Source organism: Pyricularia grisea, chromosome I (genome assembly GCF_004355905.1).
Source record: "Pyricularia grisea strain NI907 chromosome I, whole genome shotgun sequence".
In the NCBI taxonomy this organism is placed as follows: Eukaryota; Fungi; Ascomycota; class Sordariomycetes; order Magnaporthales; family Pyriculariaceae; genus Pyricularia; species Pyricularia grisea.
Window position 1 is genome coordinate 934,388 of NC_044973.1, and position 20,198 is coordinate 954,585.

Genomic DNA, 20,198 nt, shown 5'->3' on the forward strand with positions numbered 1-20,198 from the left:
CGGCGGAAGAGCGGAGGGTGTGGATCGGAATTCGGAATTCGAGCAAGCATCTAAATCCGAAATAATCTTGTCATGAGACCTCATCTCTTTTTTTTCGGCCCGAGGGAGACACGGGTCGCTCCTAAGCCAACATAGATTTCTTGGGTCGTTGACTCCAGACATCGTATTCAACTTTTGAACCAGCTGTGTCGCATCTGGAAAAAAGAATACTCACAGGCTTTCCAGGCAAGCGAGGCTTGACTTTCCAGCACTCCCAGCTAACTGGCGTGGCGTTTCGTATCTTGGGTTGAGCTCGGGCAAATTCACAACCATGTGGCACGTGGGACAGGTAAAAGTTTGTGATTTCATCTTAGAGAAAACAAATATCAAATGTATGTTTCCCTCCATTTAGTGGACAACAAATCTAAAACAAGAGCACACAACTTTCGGCAGCCCAGCTACACCCTCAGACGAGACTGAACCCCAGGTGAACGCGGGTTGTGCTGACCTTTTATCTAGTCGGTACGTGCACATACTTGGTGACGGTTACCCCATCGACCAAAACCTCCACCTTCTCCTCCAACCTATAACCCCCAAGCTTGGGGATAAGTATGGTCCAGACAAACCAGTAAAGCACACCAATCACGATACTGCAATGGTTCAAGTTCGTTAGCAGGGAACAAATACCTTCTCAAACTCTCATACCGAAATTGCCGGATAAAAACTCACATGCTAAACCCCACAATCGCATACGTCGCATAAAACATGCCATCGGCGGGGGGAGTTGCAGGCGGAAAGAAGGGTGCAGCAATCAGCGCTAGACACACCGCGATGCGAAGCACTACGGCAGGTATCCAAGCCTTGAACGGCCTCTTCAGGTCGGGCTTCTTGCGTCGTAGGTAGAGCAGGCCGCAAGCGCTGGCCAGTGCGAAGAACTGACCCGGATAGCTCTCCACCTCCAAGATGAACGAGTACACCTCCTTCGACGGCGGAAGCACGAGCACCAGGAACGACACAACGAAATTCATCAGCAGGCCGCCCAGCGGTGACCCAAACGGCCGCGTCGACGAGAGTACGTTTCCAAAAGGCAGAAGGCCTTGGCGGGCGACCTCCTGCTTGACTCGAGACAAGGAGAATGCTACGACGAGGACGTTGCCCATGGCGGAGAGGGCTACGGCGAGTGGGAGGACTACCCTGCCGATCTGAGCACCAAATAACCGCTCAAAGTAAAGAGCAGCAATCAGCTCGCCGCTAGCCTTGATATCGTCGAGAGGCACGACGGCGAGGTAGGCAAGGTTGACAAGGAGGTACATGAAGCAGGCGGTGGCCAGCGCCGCTCGGGTCGCGAACCGCAAGGTGCGGACGGGGTCCTTGACCTCGTTCAAGACGTTGTTGGCGTTCTCGAGCCCGGCAAACGAGTATGTCACCTTGAAGAGCGAAGTGGCAATAATGCCCCAATTCCAAACGCTACCGGCCCAAATGCTATCCTCCCAGGCGAATACCCTGCTCGCCGTGGAGGACTGATTGTTCGGGGCGGCAGAGATGGCTTTTGGTCCTAGGACCACCACGTACAGCCCACATAGGATCATGAACACTATGGTGCCGATCTTGACATAGCCGAGAAAGTTTTGCAGTCGCACTCCAGTTTTGGGGAAAACGCCATGGATCACCGTCACAGCAGTCAGTAGCCCGACGGCGAGGCCCTTGCGCAGAAACTCGGAAGCATCCTCCCGGCCGAGGGTGAACAAGATGTACTCGCTAAAGACGATGCAGTTGCTCGCGGTGAAGCCCAACAGTACCACCGAGGTGGCGATCAGGGTCGAGGCCAGGAACCTCGGGCGGCGATAGGTGAACTCGAGATAAACCTTTTCGCCCCCGGACCGTGGCAGCATGCAGCCGTACTCAAGTCCGATCGACAGTGCGCAAGCCGCAACGATGGCACCGAGAACCCACAATGAGAGAGCGAGGCCGGGGCTTCCCACTGCTCGGAGTATCGCACCCGGTGTTGCGAATATGCCGCTCCCGATGACGCGTGATATGATTAGGAAGTAGACGCTGCGCCGAGTAAGAGTTCGGCCTAATGGCGATGTCTCTGGCAGGACGTCGTCTTCGACCGCTCGGGAAGGTTCATAGTCCGGAGAGGGGATATCGTCGCCCGTGAGATACGACTTGTTGATAGTAGGTTCGTGTAATATCGGTGTACTACTTCCCAACCTCTCGGAAGGTATTATTGGGCGAAGAAGGGGCTGCCGCTCCGATATGATGTTGGACGCCATCTCGGCCGTTGTTGGTGCCATATTGTCTGACGGAAGTAATAGCTAACCCGCACGATATCTTTGATGCCGAGGTTGAGTATTGTCACTGGATCGCGACGTTAATCCTTTCTAGTCGTATCTCCCTTTTTTTTTGGGATGCAAAAGATCATATTCGGCCAAAGGGGATACGGTTGGGCCCAAACTCTCATAAGCGGAAAAGGACCTGCGACATGGCTGCGTTATATTCCATTCGGCTTGTAAGTTTGTCTAGGATTTTTTGGATAGGCTAGATGAATGTAATTGGCTAGTGTGGCTCGGTGTCTTTTCTCTGACCTTTGAAACTCAACGTGCAGTGCATTGCGCCATCGAGCAAAGTTTCACCAGAGGATCTTGTATAGATTGAGATGGCAGAAGGTGCGTCAACCGGGAGTCTTGCTGCTCCGAACATACAGATAAAAAATGGAGCGTGGGGATTGGCCGATACATGTTCATTTTGTATTTGAGCTTAGTGAACTGTTGGGGATCAAGGAGGCGGTTGGACGCTATCTGAGTTGTATTTGTAAAGTTTGTCGCACGCAATTTTCCCCAAGACTGACGACCGAGACATGTGAGAGAGAATTGCCTGGAATGAGGGGTCGGGATCATCATCCATCAGATGCACCCTGAATTTAACCTAACCCTAACCCATAGAGACCATGGGTGTGTACACCAGTGTGGACTCAACTTTTTGGCTGTCAAAAGAGGGGCTTGGCGGGGTTCCTCGTCCCTGGCGGCTGGACCCAGACCTCGATTGTTTTGTTTGTCTGTAAACCCCTGCAGATTTCATGTCAGTCAGTTCCCCAACGGAAAACAACCAGACGAAAAAGCTTCAATTGAGACGGACATGTGCCACACCATCATTTATGCCTCCCGCCAGTTCTCAAGCTTGGCTGGACTTGGCATCGATGCATAGAGCCAGGTCTGGTGTTTTCTTTTGCTTCAGCTTCGATTATGTTTTGCAGCATCCATTTATTTCCTGGATTTAATTTCCCTCTTATTGATGGTGCATTGTCCACCCCAAAGTTGGGTCCTACCTACCTTACCTACCTTACCTAGGTAGCATACCTAGGTACATAGCATCGTCTTGCTGCTGTCTTGTTTCATTTTTCGCCATAGACTTGCCTCCCATGTCTACTTTTCTTTTCTTTTCCACCTCCCCTTGAATCATTACTCAGGGTATGGCAAGTCAAATGCACAACACAAAATGTTCGCCTGCCTCTTCGATAGCGCGCTGCCTGCCTGATAGCTGCCTTGCCAACTGTTCTTGCTGATGGGCTGCAAATGGTACTTGCTAGTCTCAAGGTTGCACTCGCCTATCTCCGGCGTGAGACTGCTGCGCCTGCTTCCTGTTCGGCAATTCTCAAACAATCGCCCATGAATAACTTTTGCTTGCTCAACATTGGGTTTGACACTTGACGCACCGTCATGATACCGTTTGCACGATTGCCTGTCAACTTTTTCTCTCTCTCATTTTTCATCATATCCAAGTTTCAAATTTTTCAGCATTCTGTTCCATATCTTGCCCAGAAAGAAACCTCGCAGGCTCTCATCCACCCATTCATACGGAATCCACTCAAGCGGCTACCTCCTCATCAAGAATCAAGATGTCGATCAACGAGCCATTGGACAGAGATGAATGCGAGGAGCTCATGGAGTTTGTCATGCAGGAAGCCATGGACTGGCTCGGCTACAACAGCCAAGATCACATCCTGCGGGAATACTTCCTTTCTCTCCCGATCGAGGTGGAGGACCAAAAGTTGAACGAGCTGGCAGACGCACCCGCCTACCAGCTCGTCGGAAGGCTAGAGTACTTCATGGTGGAGGCCGAGAAGCGCAAGAACCGTATCCGACAAGAGCAAATCGATTTGCAGAATGCGCGAGTTGCGGCCACGTGCGACGGCTTGGGGGATCATGCCGAGACCCGGCCCGGTACAGAGGACGGCGGCGTGGCCATGACTCGCCCCGACTCGTCATCCTCCGTGGATACCACCACCTCCCCAGTCATGCCCGCCAGCTGGCCTCATCAGATCCCGCCGGCTGCTGGCCCGGCGGGCGGTAACGAAGCGCCCGCGATGCAATCGAGCAGCCGAACGCGCCCCGACGTCAATTTCGAACTTCGCTTGAAGGTTCTTTTCAGTGCTCGCACGTTGGGTAAAGATTTCATTCGGCGGTGCGCGAGGACCAAGGCCAAACAGATTGAAGGCTATGGTCACGATATAGAGCAGCAGTCGTACCACGACGTCAAGAGGGCCTTGATTAATTCCGAGTTGGATCGCAAGGCGTGCTATGACTGGATTCGAAATATTGACGAGGATGATGAGTAGTTACACGGGCTCGTTTATCCTTTTTTTGTCTTTTGGACTCTCTTGATATCATGGGCACCGTGTTCAGCATAATTACATGTGCGAAAGTGGTTGGCCTCATGGGCAGAAGAAGGAGAGACAGGCTTCACGATTAACTATAGCGCGTCATAGACGGATACACAATCAATAGAATACTGTCAATCGCATGGGTCAGGTCAATGCCTATGAGCTCCCGTCGCCTCCCTCCAAAGAACCACGTCAACCACCATTTTCACTTGCGCCTCATTGCTTTGCCACCGCCGCTGTCAATGGGGGCTTTTCATGGCGACGACCTCCTCGTCCTCACACCTCAATGCTGAAAGCTCCACAAGTTCTAACTCCTGGTTGCTCAGTTCTACCGAGCACCTCCGCAAAAGCTCGGGGAGAAATTTAGGACTGTAAATGTTGATGGCTTGGCTCACGATCCTGCCATAAATTAATGGGCGCAGCTGCAAGATCCGGCGCATGAACTCCACGCGGCTGTCCTCCAATGATAGCCCCGTGGAGGGCCCCGCCGCCCAGGACCATACCGCGACTGACGTCGACGCCGCGGTCTGATATCACGTGCAGAAATGGCCCAATCTCGGCGGGTGGACGTTGAAATGCATCGGTTGTCAGGTTGCCTTAGATGCCATTGGGTCTGAGAATTTTGGGAGAGGGGCCGTGGTCGCAGTAGGCTCTCGGAACTACCACATCATGGTACTTAAGCAGCATCGTAGTTACATCGCGCATCAAAAAGCACACGACTAGGGCCTGCTTGGAGGTCGTTGCGGCTGCAAATTCCTGAAGCCCTACCAACTTGTAAGTATTCAATTTTCACACCCAAGCAGATTTAGCCCTGCAGCGGCGTATCCTCCTCTCTCCGTTCCATTGTGATCTCCAGATTGCAGCCGTCGTGGCCGGTGGATGCTTCTCATGCCTCAAGTCCTGCATGGCATTGGCGCCCTTTCAATTGCCTTCCCGACTCCTGAATGCATCATTGCGGACCTGATGACTTGCGGCGGCGTCATTACTGGCCAAACCGTTTTCTACTCATGTGGTGCCGAACAACGGCAGACCAAAAAATTCCACCACCAGATCGGAAGCGTTGCTTTTTGACGATGGCTATTATCCCCAAATACTACGCAGACCTTGCAGAAACGCCGTCCTGATTTCAGCTTCGGGGCAAGGCAGACGGCCTTGTCATGGCTACCTCCACTACCACGGCATGCCTCACGACCTGCTGCGCATAGTTCCTCTCAGTCACAACGGTAACGGCGCCCCGCCCGATATCGGTATGCAGCAGCTCCCCAGAAGACCCTTGGGGTAAACGTCTGGACGGGCCACGAGTTCCCCGCCTTGCGGGCTAACCCGGCCGTGAACGGGGATTCGTACATGTTGACGAGAGCCGGAACTATGCGCAGATGCCCAGGGCATGCTGGCGAAGCCCATTCCGGTGCTTAAAAGAACAGGGCTCTCGCCAAACCGGCTCCAACCGCTGCATCTGGCAAGACTGGAAAGACTGCACGACCGATCCCCATTGCTTCCAACAAGCGGCTCACGGAGACTGGCGGCAGTCGTGGCCAAATTGGCAAGCCCCATGGTCGCGAGCAGCCCCACCCTTGGACTGAATAAGGCAGTGTCTGAGGCGAGACAATGCAGAAGCAAGGGGCCTGATGGCGGGCGGAATGTCTCCCGCCCGTTGTCCAAGGAAGAATCTCAGATGTGGTGTAGAGTTACTCCAAAAACAAAAAAGGAAATGTCCTAGTCCGGCCAGTAAGGCCATAATTATTGATGAGATGTTGGATTTCAGACAACAGCTGTCAACGGGAGACGTAAAACGGAGTTACAGAGTTATCAGTACATCTCTAAACAAAAGTGGAAGGCATGTTCTGCCGGAAACTACTCTAGCGGAAAAGAAAGATATCACTCCATGCAGACGTTTGACCGCTAACACTGCCAGGTTGTGCCTGTGAAGATTTCGAAGTGGGTTCAACATTACAAAATCATGTTCTTTTTTAGATACGTGCCCGACAGATGCAGGGAGACGTTAGTGGGATAAAAGTTAAAAAAACTCAGAGGTCATCGGGCTGTTATTACTATTGTATTACAAAAGGAAGGGGAAAAATTCAAGAGAGGGTACAATAGTCACCTTATACCCCTATAAATGTGCGATCCTTTCACTTGAATAGTGCTACAATCATCCATGCCCCACGCGACTTCTCGTCGCGAAGGTACACGTTTGTTCAGGCGTCAACTGGTGCCGCCCACCCCAAAGAATGTTGTACTTATCCCGCTAACCAATCTCTTGTGCCATGTTGGCGTGGATTTATTATGTTTCCGATGTCTTCAGCCCGCTGAATAACCCCTTCCACGTACTGATCACATTATCCCTCGCTCACTTCTGGGCGAGTGCAACTAAACGGTCGCCTCAACTGAGTCGAGAGCCTCGGTTGAACTGTACAAGTGTCCGACTTATGCTCGGGTCTCTGTAGGACCATCTAATTCATCGTCAGACAGCAAACCCAAGGCTTGACGTCGAGTAGGCGCAGCAGGATCAAAGAATGGCTTCTCAGCCAGGGTTGTAACTCTGGTCCCGTGGCGTGGCTCCTTGCCAGCGTAGTCCCAGCTAGCATTGTGAATAGTGATTCTACAAGCGAGAAATCACAGAATTGGTCAGAATGTTGGTCAGAGTACCTCAGATGAGCATGGACACCAAACAAAAGCTCAAGGAGGAAGCTTACCTATTATCCCAGATGGCGCTCGTCCTGGGTGTCCACTTGAACCGAACCTGGATATCAACGTTGCTCTCGTACACATGGTAAAGGTAGTTGAGGATCGTGTCACTCTCTTCTCTATCCAGGCCTACGATCCGGTCCGTCATCGCTCTGTTTACCCATAGAGCCTTCCATCCTGTCGCAGGATGGACCCTAACAAGTGGATGCACTCGCTCAATGTACTTGGGCCCGGCGGTCGGGTTTTCCTGGTCCAGGTATTGGTGCGCCGAGTGGTAGACGGCCTCCAACCCATCAATGATCTTGCGGAACGCCGGTGACAGCTTCTCGTAAGCTGCATACCCACTCGCCCAGAGGGTGTCGCCACCGACGGACGGGACGGTGTCGTTGTGGAGGTGGGTGAGCCCAGCCGGGTTCTTCTCGTGCACGAGATCAGAATGCCACCTCGATGCACCACCGGGCTTACGGAACGACGCCGGGTTCTGCGTGGCCTGGAGGTCTGGCCAGATGATGGACACTCCGGGCAGGCCCGGCACGTATGGAACCTGAGGATGGACCTCAATCTCTCCAAAGTGCTTTCCCAGGTCGAGCTGTTGCTGCGGGCTCAGGTCTTGATCACGGAAGAAGACGACGCTACGCTCCGCGACCAGCAGCGCCAGCTCATCCCTCTGCTGGTCTGTCAGGTCCTTGAGCTGCAGGCCCTCGATCTCGGTGCCGATGTACGTCGTCAAGTCCGTGACCTTTGTGGCTGCGCCCAGCAGGGCCTTCTTGGACTTGTCGGCGCGCAGGGCAGGCTCCACGTGCTCACGCTCCTTGTTGCGGATCTTGTATACATCTTGCAAATATATGGGTGTCGCCGGCCAGTAGGGGTAGCCTTGAGACAGGTCGATGCCCGCTTTTTCTAGCCTTTGGCGCGCCGGTGTGGGGATGTCAAGGTCTTGTTTGGGTTTTGGTGGCGCCTTGGTGTTGGCGATGGGGATGATGGGATCAATTGGAGCAGGGGCCATTTTTTTCGACGTGGCTTGACAAGCAATCTAGGCAGGGGTTTGTGGGTAAGTAAGCTTGCTTTGGCCTTTGATTTAATTGCTTTTCTTTTTTTTTACTCTGACAAGCTTCGTTTTGCCCGTCCTTGTTCACTTACCAAGTTTTATACTAAGCATTTTTGCCAGGAAACCCAACTTCCACATGCCGATTGCTTAGAAATGCATTCAACTGAGAAGCGATCTACAAACCATCCAAAAATAATGGTCTGATGATGGAGAGAGGGGGTTTGACAGCCATTTGCAGATCATGACAGGATGGTCGTGGATGACGCCTTGGACCCTATCTTCTCATTGATCACGTCAGTGTCAATCCCCGCGTTGGACCTGGGACCCCTGACTGGATGAATATCGCGATTTTCCCCACACGTATTTCGCGATGTCCTTCCTTGCAACCACACACTGCAGCATCTCGATATTTCCCGAACGAACGCGTGGAACACGTGGTGGGGGTAGAAAAATGCAGGCAATAGAAATGACAAAAACCAGCTGAAATCAAAACGGGATTCCCCGCTTGCCATTCCTAAACAGACCACCAAGGCGGTTATCAAAAAGCAACCCAAACAAACCAGTATTCCAGCTTCGGTAGTTATTCGGCATTTTTTCTTTCTTTTTTTAAGGGGGTTGCGATGCCTACTATTGATAAGAAAAAGTGGCCGGGCCCGGCACGCCATTTTCAAGGCTATTTATTGGGTATGGGGAAGACATTCTAGACTCACAGTTCCCAACGTCTCCGCACAAATAGATATAGAATCCTACAAAGACAAGATTGCGCAAGCGTTACGCCAAGAGAGACCCTGAGCAAAGTGGTGGGCTTTTGGTGAGGCCGCGAATCTCGCTACGGCTTTATCGCAATGATCCATGCTCCAGCTTGTTGTTCATGATAGCTCTGGAAAGACAGGGTATTATGGGCGGATACATTTTTTGCACCGCTTTTGTAGGCTTATCTTAAGTAGGTAGTGACAGCTTCCTCACGCATCCTTGGGATCTGCTCTTTTCCTCCTCTCAGAGCCTTCATTGAGTGCTTCGCTGCCCAGCCGCAAGCCAGCCGTCATCATGGCCACCATCGATCCTAAGCAATCAGTTTCCTCCCCAAATGATACCTCTGATGGGGCGTTTGACAGCAAGGGGCCAATCTCGGAGCACTCCAGCTCCAGCCCTCCATCGGTATCGGCTGCTGTTGAGGGTCAGCCAAAGAAATCATGGCGTTCAAACATATGGGACACTCTCGACAAGCCCAAGGACGAACGCCGCTTTCTATTTAAGCTTGATGCCGTTATTCTGACCATGGCTTCCTTGGGCTACTTTATCAAGAACCTGGATCAGATCAACATTTCAAGCGCCTTTGTCTCGGGCATGAAGGAGGATCTGGGACTGCATGGCAATGAGCTCAACTACATGGTCACTTGTTGGACTGTCGGCTATGTCATTGGAGAGATTCCGAGGTAAGTGTCATAAGTAAACTTTCGTATTCCGCCAAAAAGGTCGCAGCGCTGATGCGTACAAACAAAACACAGCAACATGCTCCTCACCCGCATCAAGCCCTCCATCTGGATCCCGACCTGCGAGGTCATCTGGTCCGTCCTGACCATCCTTCTCGCGAAGTGCACCTCAGCAACGCAAATCTACGTCCTCCGCTTCTTCATTGGCCTGGCCGAGTCGGCCTTCTACCCTGGCATGCAATACGTGATCGGATCATGGTACCGCAAGGACGAGCTAGCGAAGCGCAGCTGCATCTTCCACGCCAGCGGAAACATCGGCGCGATGTTCTCAGGATATCTGATGTCGGCCGCTTATACACTCAACGAGACGAGCGGGTTCCGCGGGTGGCAGTGGCTCTTCATCATCAACACGGTGGTGTCGCTCCCCATCGCCATAGCCGGCTACTTCTTCTTCCCCGACGTGCCCGAGATCACCAAGGCGTGGTGGCTGACCGAGGCCGAGATCGACATCGCCAGGAAGAGAATGGCGCTGGAGGGACGGGCGAACCGCGCACCTTACACCAAGGAAAAGTTCAAAAAGATATTTTCCTCCTGGCACATCTACCTGCTCCCGCTCCTCTACATCCTCTTCAACAACGGCACCGGCTACGGCCAGCAGCCCGTGTTTTCTCTCTGGCTAAAGTCGGAAGGTTACGGAGTCGTGGCCATCAACTCGTACCCGACCATCGCGTCCGCCATCGCCGTCATCATGACGCTCGTGTACGCCTGGACGTCCGACACCATCTTTCGCGGGGCGCGATGGCCACCAATCGTCTTTGCCGGCTGCTTCAAGATCGTCACCGAGACGAGCCTGGCGGTTTGGAACATACCCGTCGGGTGGAAGTGGTTCTGCTTCATCTTTGGCAACGTGTCGGGCGGCATCTCGGGCCTGACCTTTGCGTGGGCCCACGAGATCTGCAGCGACGACAACGAGGAGAGGGCGTTGGTCGTGGCAACCATGAATCAGATGGCGTATGTGGTGCAGGCCTGGCTGCCGCTCATCATCTGGCAGCAGGTAGACTCGCCGCGGTATCAGAAGGGATTCATTACCATGGTTTTCATCGCGGCGGCTATGATTGCTACTTCTTTTACGATCCGGCTGTTGCATCATCGTGAGAGGGCACGAAAGGCGAAGGAGGCAGAGCAAGGCAGTAGTTGATGTTGACGGAATGCCCATGCCCAGTGGATACTGGATAGTTGCCAAGCACTGTGATACTCAAAAAGTGTAGATGATGGGAAAAGTAGAAGATGGTCAAAATAGGTGGTGACCATTTCAGGGTGTCAAATCTGGCCCCGATGAAATAAATCGTTAATCCATTGTAGCTGCTACAAACCATTGTGCCGTACATTCGCATAGTCCCTGTAAATGAACCTCCAGATAAGCGTTTGCAAATTGTCCACAAGTGAACTAGACCCAGCAGTCTTTTATCTCTCCGCCGGCCCCCTTCGTCCCAATATCATTCCAAAAATGGAAGTTCCCATAAATCAAAACCATTCCTCAATCCGTCATGGTCCGAAGTTGGTGCTGTCACACCATCCAACTTGCGATGACGCCACCGCCCAGTTGCAGCACCAAATTCCACCCCAGGACCCGGCGTCACCAAATAACAACTCATGTTTTTCTCTTATCCCCCACCCAATATCCCTGGAAGAAGCCCACAAGGCCTAGACTGGCACGATAGGCTGCATCATTCGACTGTTCGGTTGTGGGACAACCGGTTGATCCGGTTTCAGGGGATCTCCCTTGTAGTATAGAACTAGTGTTTTCGCTACATGTGAATCAAGACCACCTGCGTTTCAAAGGTGTGTTTTTATGCATATACATTTTAACTATAAACATCCCAAAAAAAACTCGCATCTGCCGCAATGGAGGTCTTGACAAACTTGGCAGAAACACCCAGCCGCACCATAGCTCATGGTCATTTCCAACCACCCATCGCTGGTAGTGATTTTCACCACCGCAGCACCCACAGAGGAGAAAAGGAAAAGGCCCAGACTCGTCGACGCATCCAGGATGTAGCCGTCGTAGGAGCCGGATACAGCGGCGTCGTGGCAGCAGCCCACCTCTCCCGCTACGGCTTCAACGTCCGCGTCTTTGAGCGGGGGTCCAACGTCGGCGGCAACTGGCTGTTCGACAGCCGCGTGCCCCAAGACCCGGCTTTTCCCAGCGACAGGCCCGAGACGCCGCTGCAGGACGTCAGTCACGCCCCGCCGGGCCCGTGCTACGCCGGACTCAAGAATAACGTCCCGACGACGCTCATGCGGAGCACCATCGTGGACTGGCCCGCCGGCACGCCCGAGTTCGTCACACACCGCGAGGTGGAGGCTTACATCGGCTCGATAGTCGACGAGGCCGGGATCGAGCCCCTGATCGAGTTCAACACGGCGGTGCTGCATGTCTGCAAGACGCCTGGTGGGAAATGGCAAGTTCGGACCAAGGGGATGAACGATCGCGACGGCTTCCCCGAGAACGTGTGGACTTTTGACGCCGTGGTTGTTGCTTCGGGCCACTACCACGTGCCTCGTGTTCCTGACATTCCCGGGTTGACTGCGTGGAAGGAACGGTTCCCACAAAGCATCACGCACTCGAAACAGTACCGCGGACCGGAGACATCTGGGTTCGCGGGCAAGAATGTACTCATTGTTGGTGCTGGTGTCTCCTCGCTGGATATCCTCAAGGAGACGGCTTCAGTTGCGAACAAGGTTTACCAGTCCTCGCGAGGGGGCGTGTTTGACCTGCCGACGACCATGTTTCCCGACAGCAGCAACGTTGAACGTGTCGCAGGGGTTGTAAAGTTTGAAATCCCAGACCAAAGCTCAGCAGCACAGCCAGCAGACCCACACAGGCACCTGCCTGGCGCTGTGCATCTGTCAGATGGCACAATTATCAGAGATATAGACCACGTCGTGATGGCCACCGGCTACATAACCTCGTACCCCTACCTCGGGCCACGCATGCAGAGACCATGGCTTAACCTGGAAGATGCGCGCAAGACCAATGATCAGGAAGTGATTGTCACGGCAGACGGGCTCATCACCCACAACCTGCACAAGGACATATTCTACATCCCCGATCCGACCTTGGCATTCGTTGGTGTTCCCTACCACATCTCGACGTTTTCATTCTTCGACATACAGGCACAAGTCATATCACGAGTCTTCTCAGGGGATGCGCAGCTACCTCCAAGGGCAGAGATGGCAGCAGAATTCGCGAAGCGTTGGGTTGCCGACGATGGTGAGAAAGAGGTCGACCCTGTCTCGCTGGGCAAGACGTTTCATAGTTTGTATGGCCGAGAGGATGCGTACACAGACGAGCTGGTAGCGTGGGTGAACACGCAGGTGGAAGCGGCAGGTGGTGAGCCGATTCAAACTCTGGGTGCAGCGTGGAAAAACAGGTACAAAGAATTGGTCGAGACGAGTTTGGCCATGAGGAACAGATGGCCGGTTTCAAAGAGTGCATAGATTGATAGCTATAACCACCGCATTAGTATTTTTGTTTCATCTCGATACAATCGATTTTGGATGTTTGGAATGCGGGCAAGTTGTGTACTGCATACAAATGTCATCATGTCTGTAGAAGGTAAACAAAAGTTAGTCGTGATTTCGCGACCAAGTTGGAGCTCCCCATGTTTGTCAGCACAATTATTCAAACTATGATTTGTCATTTGTTAAGCGACGGAGAGATTGAATTCGGGTCCAACATTTGTAACATAGGCTGACCTGGGGTAGACGGAGTTTGCAGCCGGACTTAGTAGCAAGCGTAGTATGGTCCGTCCACCCTAGCATGTCGACCGGCAAGAAACGCAACCTTTTTAAGGCAGGTATCCATAGGTATATACTGGTCTGAGATGTGGGGTTACTGTCGTGCAACATGGGACGGAGTTAATCGGGGGAAAAAAGAAAATAGCGAGACGCGACTAGATGATTGATTGTATTCGTGATTGTTGCTGACTTAGTTTTTCAGCCACTGTGACCTACTGCAGACCCCCTAAATTCCGAGCCAGGTTATGCCGAAGGCCCGAAGAGCTAATGATGCCGGTGACACAAGATGTGGAAGTGCGAATAATCGCGGATTCTTCTTTGTGCCGTCATAGCGCCGTGAGACAACCGCTTTCCTTAGGGCACAAGATGGTTCTTGTCGGCAGTAGTTGCCTGGCAAAAAAAATAACATATAAACCCGGGATGCACGCCGCCGTTGGAACACATCATGCCAGTGTCTATATCGACACAATAGTAACTTGATTTACAAGAGCTCAGCACTTACACCCTAGCTCTATCCGCATTTTACCCACAGAGGTGCGCCAATCCACTCTACAAAACAACACATATCAGCCAAGTAAGGACAAGATGGCGACAAAGTTCATCGTCTTTGGCCCAACCGGCAAGATCGGCAGCGCCGCCGCCCAAACGGCCCACAAACTCGGCGCCGAGGTTTTCTTGGCTATGCGTGACACCACAAAGCCCATCCCTGGCCTGGACGCCGCCGGCAATCTTGAGCGCGTCCAGGCCGATCTGACCGATCCGGCATCGGTCCGCGGTGCAGTCGAGAAGACGGGCGCCAAGCACGCCTTCATCTACCTGGCACACGGCGGCGAGCCCGGGATGCGCTCCACTGTCGAGGCTCTCAAGGCCGGCGGCGTCGAGTTTGTCGTCTTCATCAGCAGCTTCTACACCTTCGGCGACGACCCACACGCCGCGGCCGAGTCCGACGACGCCATCACCAAGTACCACGGCATGGTCGAGGTGTCGCTGCACGAGGTCTTTGGACCCCGTAACTACATCGCCCTCCGTCCAGGCTACTTTGCCAGCAACCTGGAACGCTACGCCGCGCTCATCAAGTCGGGCAAGGCGACGCTCGACAACCCGGAGTGGAAGTGGGACTACATCGTGCCCGACGACATTGGCGCCGTCGCCGGCAACCTGGGTGCAAAGGGCCCCGCGGCAATCAAGAGCGAGGTCGACGAGGGCAGAAGCCACATCGTGCTGCTGGGTGCGCAGTTCATTTCGCTGCGGGAAGCTACCCAGCTGGCCGCACAAACGGCGGGTCTGCCCGAGTTGGCGGTGGAAGGATTCGAGAACGACCAGGAGGCATTGAAGTATTTGGTGGAAACCTATCACTTACCCGCGCCGATTGCGCTGTCGTTGCTCACACCGCAGGATGTGTACACTGAGGAGGGGCTCAGAACTGGCGCCGAGAACGTTCAGAAATTTTCTGGGCGACCGCCTACCACTTTGAGGGATTGGTTGGAGGTGAACAAGCAAATATTTGAATGAGCCGCGCCGTGATATTTGTTGGTAACTCGTTCAAGAGCAATGAAGCAAGTTAGTCCATCAAAAAAAATTCTTTTTGGTCGTCCTTTCACTGTTTGGGAAACATGTTTCACACTTTCCTTTAGTCCACTTTATGAACCTATTAAGTTTAGAAACAGTTTATCTTACCTGACAATAATATCACGTTATAGCCTACGTCTGCTCTAGCGATGTTTCTTGGCAACGCAGTCGTGAATAGTATCCCTTGAACTCACGCTTCAGCTTGTAGGAACATCCGAACTCTCTCTCGCGGCTCATTCGACACACCTAAGCTGAATATCTTAGATCTCATTCATTACATCAATTGTTCGAGCTTGTGACTGAGTTCTGTCTCTGCAACCAATAGCTTTGTAAAACGGGCGTGTAGAAAATTTGCCACTCAAGGCCGTTAAAAAAAGTCATTCCTTAATTTGTATACCAAGTTTATTAGAATAAAGAGTTTTCTATTCCTTAGATAAGCCACCTTTGTTTAGGCTCACCGGAAGCAGAATTTAGTCAAACGTCTTCTTGATACTGGACCTATCTGCACCCCCCCCCCCCCCCCCCCCCCCCCCNCCCCCCCCAATTCTCGACCGTGGTAATGGTCCCAAGTATTAAGGTTGGGAAGATGGGCTGGATTGATATGCTTCATTCATCTCAGTCGGCCGATACTCATATTGTCCAGAGTCTGCAACCGGCGTAAAGGATTTGATATCCTGCCAGCCGACAGAAAGAATAGAATCGCGCTCGTTGTCTCCCAAGAGACCACGGCGGTTAACCTTGTAAATATACCCTGGCCTTTTGCACCAATATACCTCAGTATTGTCGTATGCCTTGTCAAAGTCTCCCCACAGTTTTAAAAACTTTTCGTTGTATTTGTAAGCCGGATCTTGACCCCTAGCGCCTGTGCATAGAAACCCGTTGCACTCTTGGATAATTTGGGGGGAACGATAATCAAATACATAAACAAAATTGGGGTTTTCATGGTATGGTGCACTCTTCTTCTTGCGGGCCAAATTCTCAAATCTACTACGGGGTTCGGGGTCCAGTCGGCGCTTAAAGTCAGTGGCGGTACTGCCCGAGATAAGAAGAATTAGAGAAAGAGGAAAGATATAATGCATTTTGCTGTGAGTTGATTGGGTTAAAGAGTGTAATGAAATTTGTTACAAACGTAACAAGGACCAGACGCGAGTGTCTGTTGATAAGCAAAAATGGCTGCGTAAGCAAGGAGCGTCAGATTTAGGGCGCTGTAAAGAGGAGGAAACAACAGAATATAAAACAGTGAGCTGCGGCATCTAAGTCATTACTCGAGTAGTAGTTAATTATAAAAACCATGCAGCTATTGTTAGCATTGTACTCATGCTGACTATCCTAGTAAGGCCGCGACTAATGACAAGGCCCGTGGTGTAATGTTTTTAATGGATACATAAACAATTACAATATTTCGGGACAAAATACTACCGGACCAGGAAAAAGAAAACCCCGTGTCCCCTGTTAACATATATGGCGGTGTGGCCCTTCATCAACTCGACTGTTCGCGGCAAGCAGTGAATACCTGAATTTCTTTTTCTTTTCAAATCTATTACAAAAAAGTCAGCAACGCCCATAAGGCCTATACCACTGGATGACTGTATCGGCGGATATATTTTACCCCTACCACAATAGCTCCGGTGATTGATGGAAGCAAGGGAGTCCGGGCTACTTATTCCTGATTCCATTGGCGCTTCCGTAATAGGCGATCCCAAGGCTTAGAACTCGACGTGGGTCCTGAGTCAATTTGGGAGTGAGGGTTGAGACATTCTTGCGCATACCACGACAGGCAGCTTGCAATTTATTTCTTCAAGTATCCAGCGAGACACAAGGTTTTTCACCTAGCCAAGGGCCCATATTCCAAAGACCATGCCGTGTCTCTGTGAGTGTATGACAAGAAATAAGGCCACAGGAGAAAATACAAACCTACCCCTAAGTGCATGTACCAGTGGGCAAGGCACCCGAATTTACCCTGCACCTACACGTACATTGTTAAACCCATTGCGTACCTCCCTATGTCCCCAGTGATACCACCTTATTAGGTATTTTGCTTATGTTTATCCCAGGCTCGCGGACTTTCAATCGGTTCAAATAAATAAGACCAAGACTCGCCGCTGCATTCAATCAGAGGTAGTTGTGTATTCTACTTTCCTTGCCCCTGCTGTTCACATATGGCCGAGCTGTGGTGAGTGATCCAGAGTGCCTCTATGCTGCGTAAAACGACCACCTGCCAAAGAGGGCGACGGCCAGCGCAGAAAAGACTGATTGTAAGCAGGGCATGGGTTGGGTTTGAAGGTTGACTTGGACTTTGATAAATACAATGATATTTTCGTCAGCATTTGACAGATTTTAAGCTTTCCACTAAGCCCAGAAAAAGCCTCGACTTGCCTGCACGACCAGACTTGCAACTGTTAACACTGGCGTGATCAATGGCCCTCAAAACTCGTATCTGATCTTGAAAATTCCTTGGGGCAGCACATGACCTAGTTTATGATGTCGCCGAATTGCAGCAGTGCCGCCGCATGTCGCACACCGCTGTCAGGCACACCGAGCTGTATATGGCTTTTGTTTCTGGTATAATGCAAATTAAGGTGGTGCGCACTACATACTATGTTATCCAGCGATTGCCGCGGTATGAAAGAGGGAGCCAAGAGACTGGGAGCCTTGTCTAGTTTGCTTCGTCATGCTTGCTTTTATTATTTGGTTTTCTATCCTGATGCTACGACAGTAGGTAATGAAATCCAGTATCACAAATAGTCATAAACAGTAGCAGGAGCACCATCATAGCCCCCAATATCATCACCAGCATCGGCATGGGAGCTTGGCGGATGGCAACGAGGTATGGCCAATGTAGAAGCCAGCTTCAGTGGACTTTTTCCAGGGGAACGGCTCGCCAGGATAAACCATTTTGGACTCAAAACGCCACAGCGCCGTGCAGTACTGATGACCCACTGGCATGCAGGTCCGCCATTCAGTTGTTCAGGGAATACCAATTCCAGGCGGAGCCGCTGAATTCCCAAGGCATAGAGAGCATTTCCATCAAATACGACCGGCCGGGAGACTCACCATCCTGTAGTTCCAAATCTGCGAGATGATGACAGTCACGAGTTTCCATGTCGCAGAGGCATTAGGAACTCTTGATACTGGATTTCTTTTTATCTCATGACAGCCTTGCAGCCAGTGAAAATCTGCATTGGACGTTGTTTGAATCTGGATTGCGGCAGTATGTCTGTGGTTGATCCGCTGTCTTTGAAGCGACGGCAAGGAACGCGATAGTCGGTGCTGGAATTGCATTCCATATCACAATCAAGAGCCAGGCTTAGTATATATGAACACCCCGGAGGCATGCAAGCTAGGTCCGTGTACAATCGAGAGATAAGTCAGTCCAGCGTCTGCTATATCTTATGGGACATCTCTCCATTCTCTAATCCCAAAGTCCCGGCTCTCTGGGGTTGACAGACTGGGGTGCCGGTGGGAGTCATTGCACTCTTCCTGGGTCTGTTGGATTATCCATTGGGTGAGAGCATTCTCGCACCACAAAGGTTGAAAAGCTACTGAGGAGGCGGCATTCCGATTACTTTGCGCGTTGTGTGCTTCAAGCCACCAGTGCTACCAAATATGAAATCAAAGCCTCTCAGGTCATCAGGAGAGTCTTTAACTGGACTTGGACTCGGGATGTGAAAAATAACATTAGAAAGGGTGCTCGGCCACCGGGAAGTTCAAGGCAAAATCCAACGTTGAGTTGATACAAGACCAACGCTCGCTTCTTAATGTTGGGTTTCAAAAGGCAAAAAGGAGGAAGGGTATCTGGAAGGATTGGGCTTAGTAATAATATCAAATTATTGTTTAAGTGAGGTAATAAGTGTCTAGTCTAAAGGTAAAAAAAAGAAGAAAAGAATATTAACAAGTCTGGCAGCAAGCTTGCCACTGAGAAAAGAATCCATCATCTACCACTATTACCCTGGCGCTAAGAAGCAGCCAGACACCGTTGCGGCCAGTTGAAAGGTGGCCATCTGCATGCGTTGACGCCTATTTGACGCTTTACTCCGAGCCGTCAGACCCGGTCTCGGCTCCCTCGGTGGGCTCCGAGCCCTCGGAACCAGTAGGGGTGGCTTCAGGGGATCCGGAAGGCTCTGAACTGGGCTCTGCGCCAGAAGAGCCAGTAGGAGCCTCGCCAGCAGGCTGGCCGGACGGCGAGGCGAACTCGGACTCAGTGAAGGTGATTGTGGGGCAGGTGTTGCGCAGCCACGTCATGCCACCTGTGTGAAAAAGAGCAGTGTCAGTATCGCCTGCAAGCCCTGCAAGGATCGCTGTTGTTAGGTTTGAGAAAATTAAAAAGGACTTACGCTTAGCATAGAGCTCAGTCTTGCGACCGCAAGAGATGGCACCACAGGGGAAGAGGTCGTCGCGCAGCCACGTCTTCAGGTCCGGCGAGGCGCAAAAGTACTCGTTGGGGGTCTGGAGAATGACAAACTTGCCCTCGCCGAGCTTGGGGAGGGTGCTCTTGACGCAGTCAGCCTGGCACCGCTTGAGGGGACGGACGTCAAGAGGGTCCCAGGGGTTGGGCTTGTTGGCAACGGCCAAGCTGGCGAAGGTGAAGATGGCGAGGGTCTCGAAGCGCATTTTGGCTGGGGTTGAGGGGGTTGTTGGTGGTAGAAGTTGAGGAAACTTAAGTTATAAGGTAGAAAATAAAGAATGCTATCTGGTAGCAGAAGAAAGGAACAAATGTAAAGAAGAGCGAAAAGAAGCTGATCGAATGTGCTGAAGACTGTTGCGATGAGGAGGAAAACAGAAATGTGCTGAGTTTGGAGGCTTGCCCTTCTCTATAAATACAGCTTTGGATATACTGAGTTTGTTGTCTTCTACATACAACCTCGTACATGAGGCTAGGCAACATTTTAGCTTGCAACCACTAGATGATCGCTTGGCGACGCATAGACGCAGCTCTTGAGCCTTCGGACGAGGTACATTGTCTAGACATTTGGTGATAAGACGCTTATTTTTATCATAGTGCCTGCATTAGCTTGTC

The 20,198-nt window shown here is 51.7% G+C and overlaps 9 protein-coding genes across 9 annotated transcripts; 6 read left to right on the forward strand and 3 right to left on the reverse strand.

Moving 5' to 3' along the window:
- Nucleotides 1–166: 166 nt before the first annotated feature.
- On the reverse strand, nucleotides 167–2,801 carry PgNI_05364 (uncharacterized protein). The gene is made up of 2 exons (XM_031125397.1): nucleotides 709–2,801; nucleotides 167–629 (listed from the first exon to the last, which is right to left on the reverse strand). The coding sequence occupies exons 1-2, from the start codon at nucleotides 2,274–2,276 to the stop codon at nucleotides 491–493; spliced, it is 1,707 nt and encodes a 568-aa protein (XP_030983164.1). The 5' UTR covers nucleotides 2,277–2,801; the 3' UTR covers nucleotides 167–490.
- Nucleotides 2,802–3,877: 1,076 nt separating this feature from the next.
- PgNI_05365 (uncharacterized protein) lies at nucleotides 3,878–4,597 on the forward strand (the record flags this gene model as incomplete). The annotated part of the gene is made up of 1 exon (XM_031125398.1): nucleotides 3,878–4,597. The coding sequence occupies one exon, from the start codon at nucleotides 3,878–3,880 to the stop codon at nucleotides 4,595–4,597; it is 720 nt and encodes a 239-aa protein (XP_030983163.1).
- Nucleotides 4,598–4,897: 300 nt separating this feature from the next.
- Nucleotides 4,898–5,365, forward strand: PgNI_05366 (uncharacterized protein; the record flags this gene model as incomplete). Its single annotated transcript, XM_031125399.1, is given in 3 exon segments — nucleotides 4,898–5,013; nucleotides 5,065–5,167; nucleotides 5,186–5,365. The coding sequence occupies 3 exon segments, from the start codon at nucleotides 4,898–4,900 to the stop codon at nucleotides 5,363–5,365; spliced, it is 399 nt and encodes a 132-aa protein (XP_030983166.1).
- A 457-nt stretch (nucleotides 5,366–5,822) lies between these two features.
- Nucleotides 5,823–6,058, forward strand: PgNI_05367 (uncharacterized protein; the record flags this gene model as incomplete). The annotated part of the gene is given in 2 exon segments (XM_031125400.1): nucleotides 5,823–5,889; nucleotides 5,901–6,058. 2 exon segments carry the CDS (start codon nucleotides 5,823–5,825, stop codon nucleotides 6,056–6,058), a joined length of 225 nt encoding a protein of 74 aa, XP_030983165.1.
- Nucleotides 6,059–7,069: 1,011 nt separating this feature from the next.
- PgNI_05368 (uncharacterized protein) lies at nucleotides 7,070–8,336 on the reverse strand (the record flags this gene model as incomplete). The annotated part of the gene is made up of 2 exons (XM_031125401.1): nucleotides 7,070–7,244; nucleotides 7,339–8,336. The coding sequence occupies 2 exons, from the start codon at nucleotides 8,334–8,336 to the stop codon at nucleotides 7,070–7,072; spliced, it is 1,173 nt and encodes a 390-aa protein (XP_030983158.1).
- A 1,089-nt stretch (nucleotides 8,337–9,425) lies between these two features.
- Nucleotides 9,426–11,009, forward strand: PgNI_05369 (uncharacterized protein; the record flags this gene model as incomplete). The annotated part of the gene is made up of 2 exons (XM_031125402.1): nucleotides 9,426–9,814; nucleotides 9,887–11,009. The coding sequence occupies 2 exons, from the start codon at nucleotides 9,426–9,428 to the stop codon at nucleotides 11,007–11,009; spliced, it is 1,512 nt and encodes a 503-aa protein (XP_030983157.1).
- A 707-nt stretch (nucleotides 11,010–11,716) lies between these two features.
- On the forward strand, nucleotides 11,717–13,312 carry PgNI_05370 (uncharacterized protein; the record flags this gene model as incomplete). The annotated part of the gene is made up of 1 exon (XM_031125403.1): nucleotides 11,717–13,312. The coding sequence occupies one exon, from the start codon at nucleotides 11,717–11,719 to the stop codon at nucleotides 13,310–13,312; it is 1,596 nt and encodes a 531-aa protein (XP_030982402.1).
- An 885-nt stretch (nucleotides 13,313–14,197) lies between these two features.
- PgNI_05371 (uncharacterized protein) lies at nucleotides 14,198–15,124 on the forward strand (the record flags this gene model as incomplete). Its single annotated transcript, XM_031125404.1, has 1 exon — nucleotides 14,198–15,124. One exon carries the CDS (start codon nucleotides 14,198–14,200, stop codon nucleotides 15,122–15,124), a length of 927 nt encoding a protein of 308 aa, XP_030982403.1.
- A 4,086-nt stretch (nucleotides 15,125–19,210) lies between these two features.
- PgNI_05372 (uncharacterized protein) lies at nucleotides 19,211–19,792 on the reverse strand (the record flags this gene model as incomplete). Its single annotated transcript, XM_031125405.1, has 2 exons — nucleotides 19,211–19,428; nucleotides 19,516–19,792. 2 exons carry the CDS (start codon nucleotides 19,790–19,792, stop codon nucleotides 19,211–19,213), a joined length of 495 nt encoding a protein of 164 aa, XP_030982400.1.
- Between the last annotated feature and the right edge of the window lie 406 nt (nucleotides 19,793–20,198).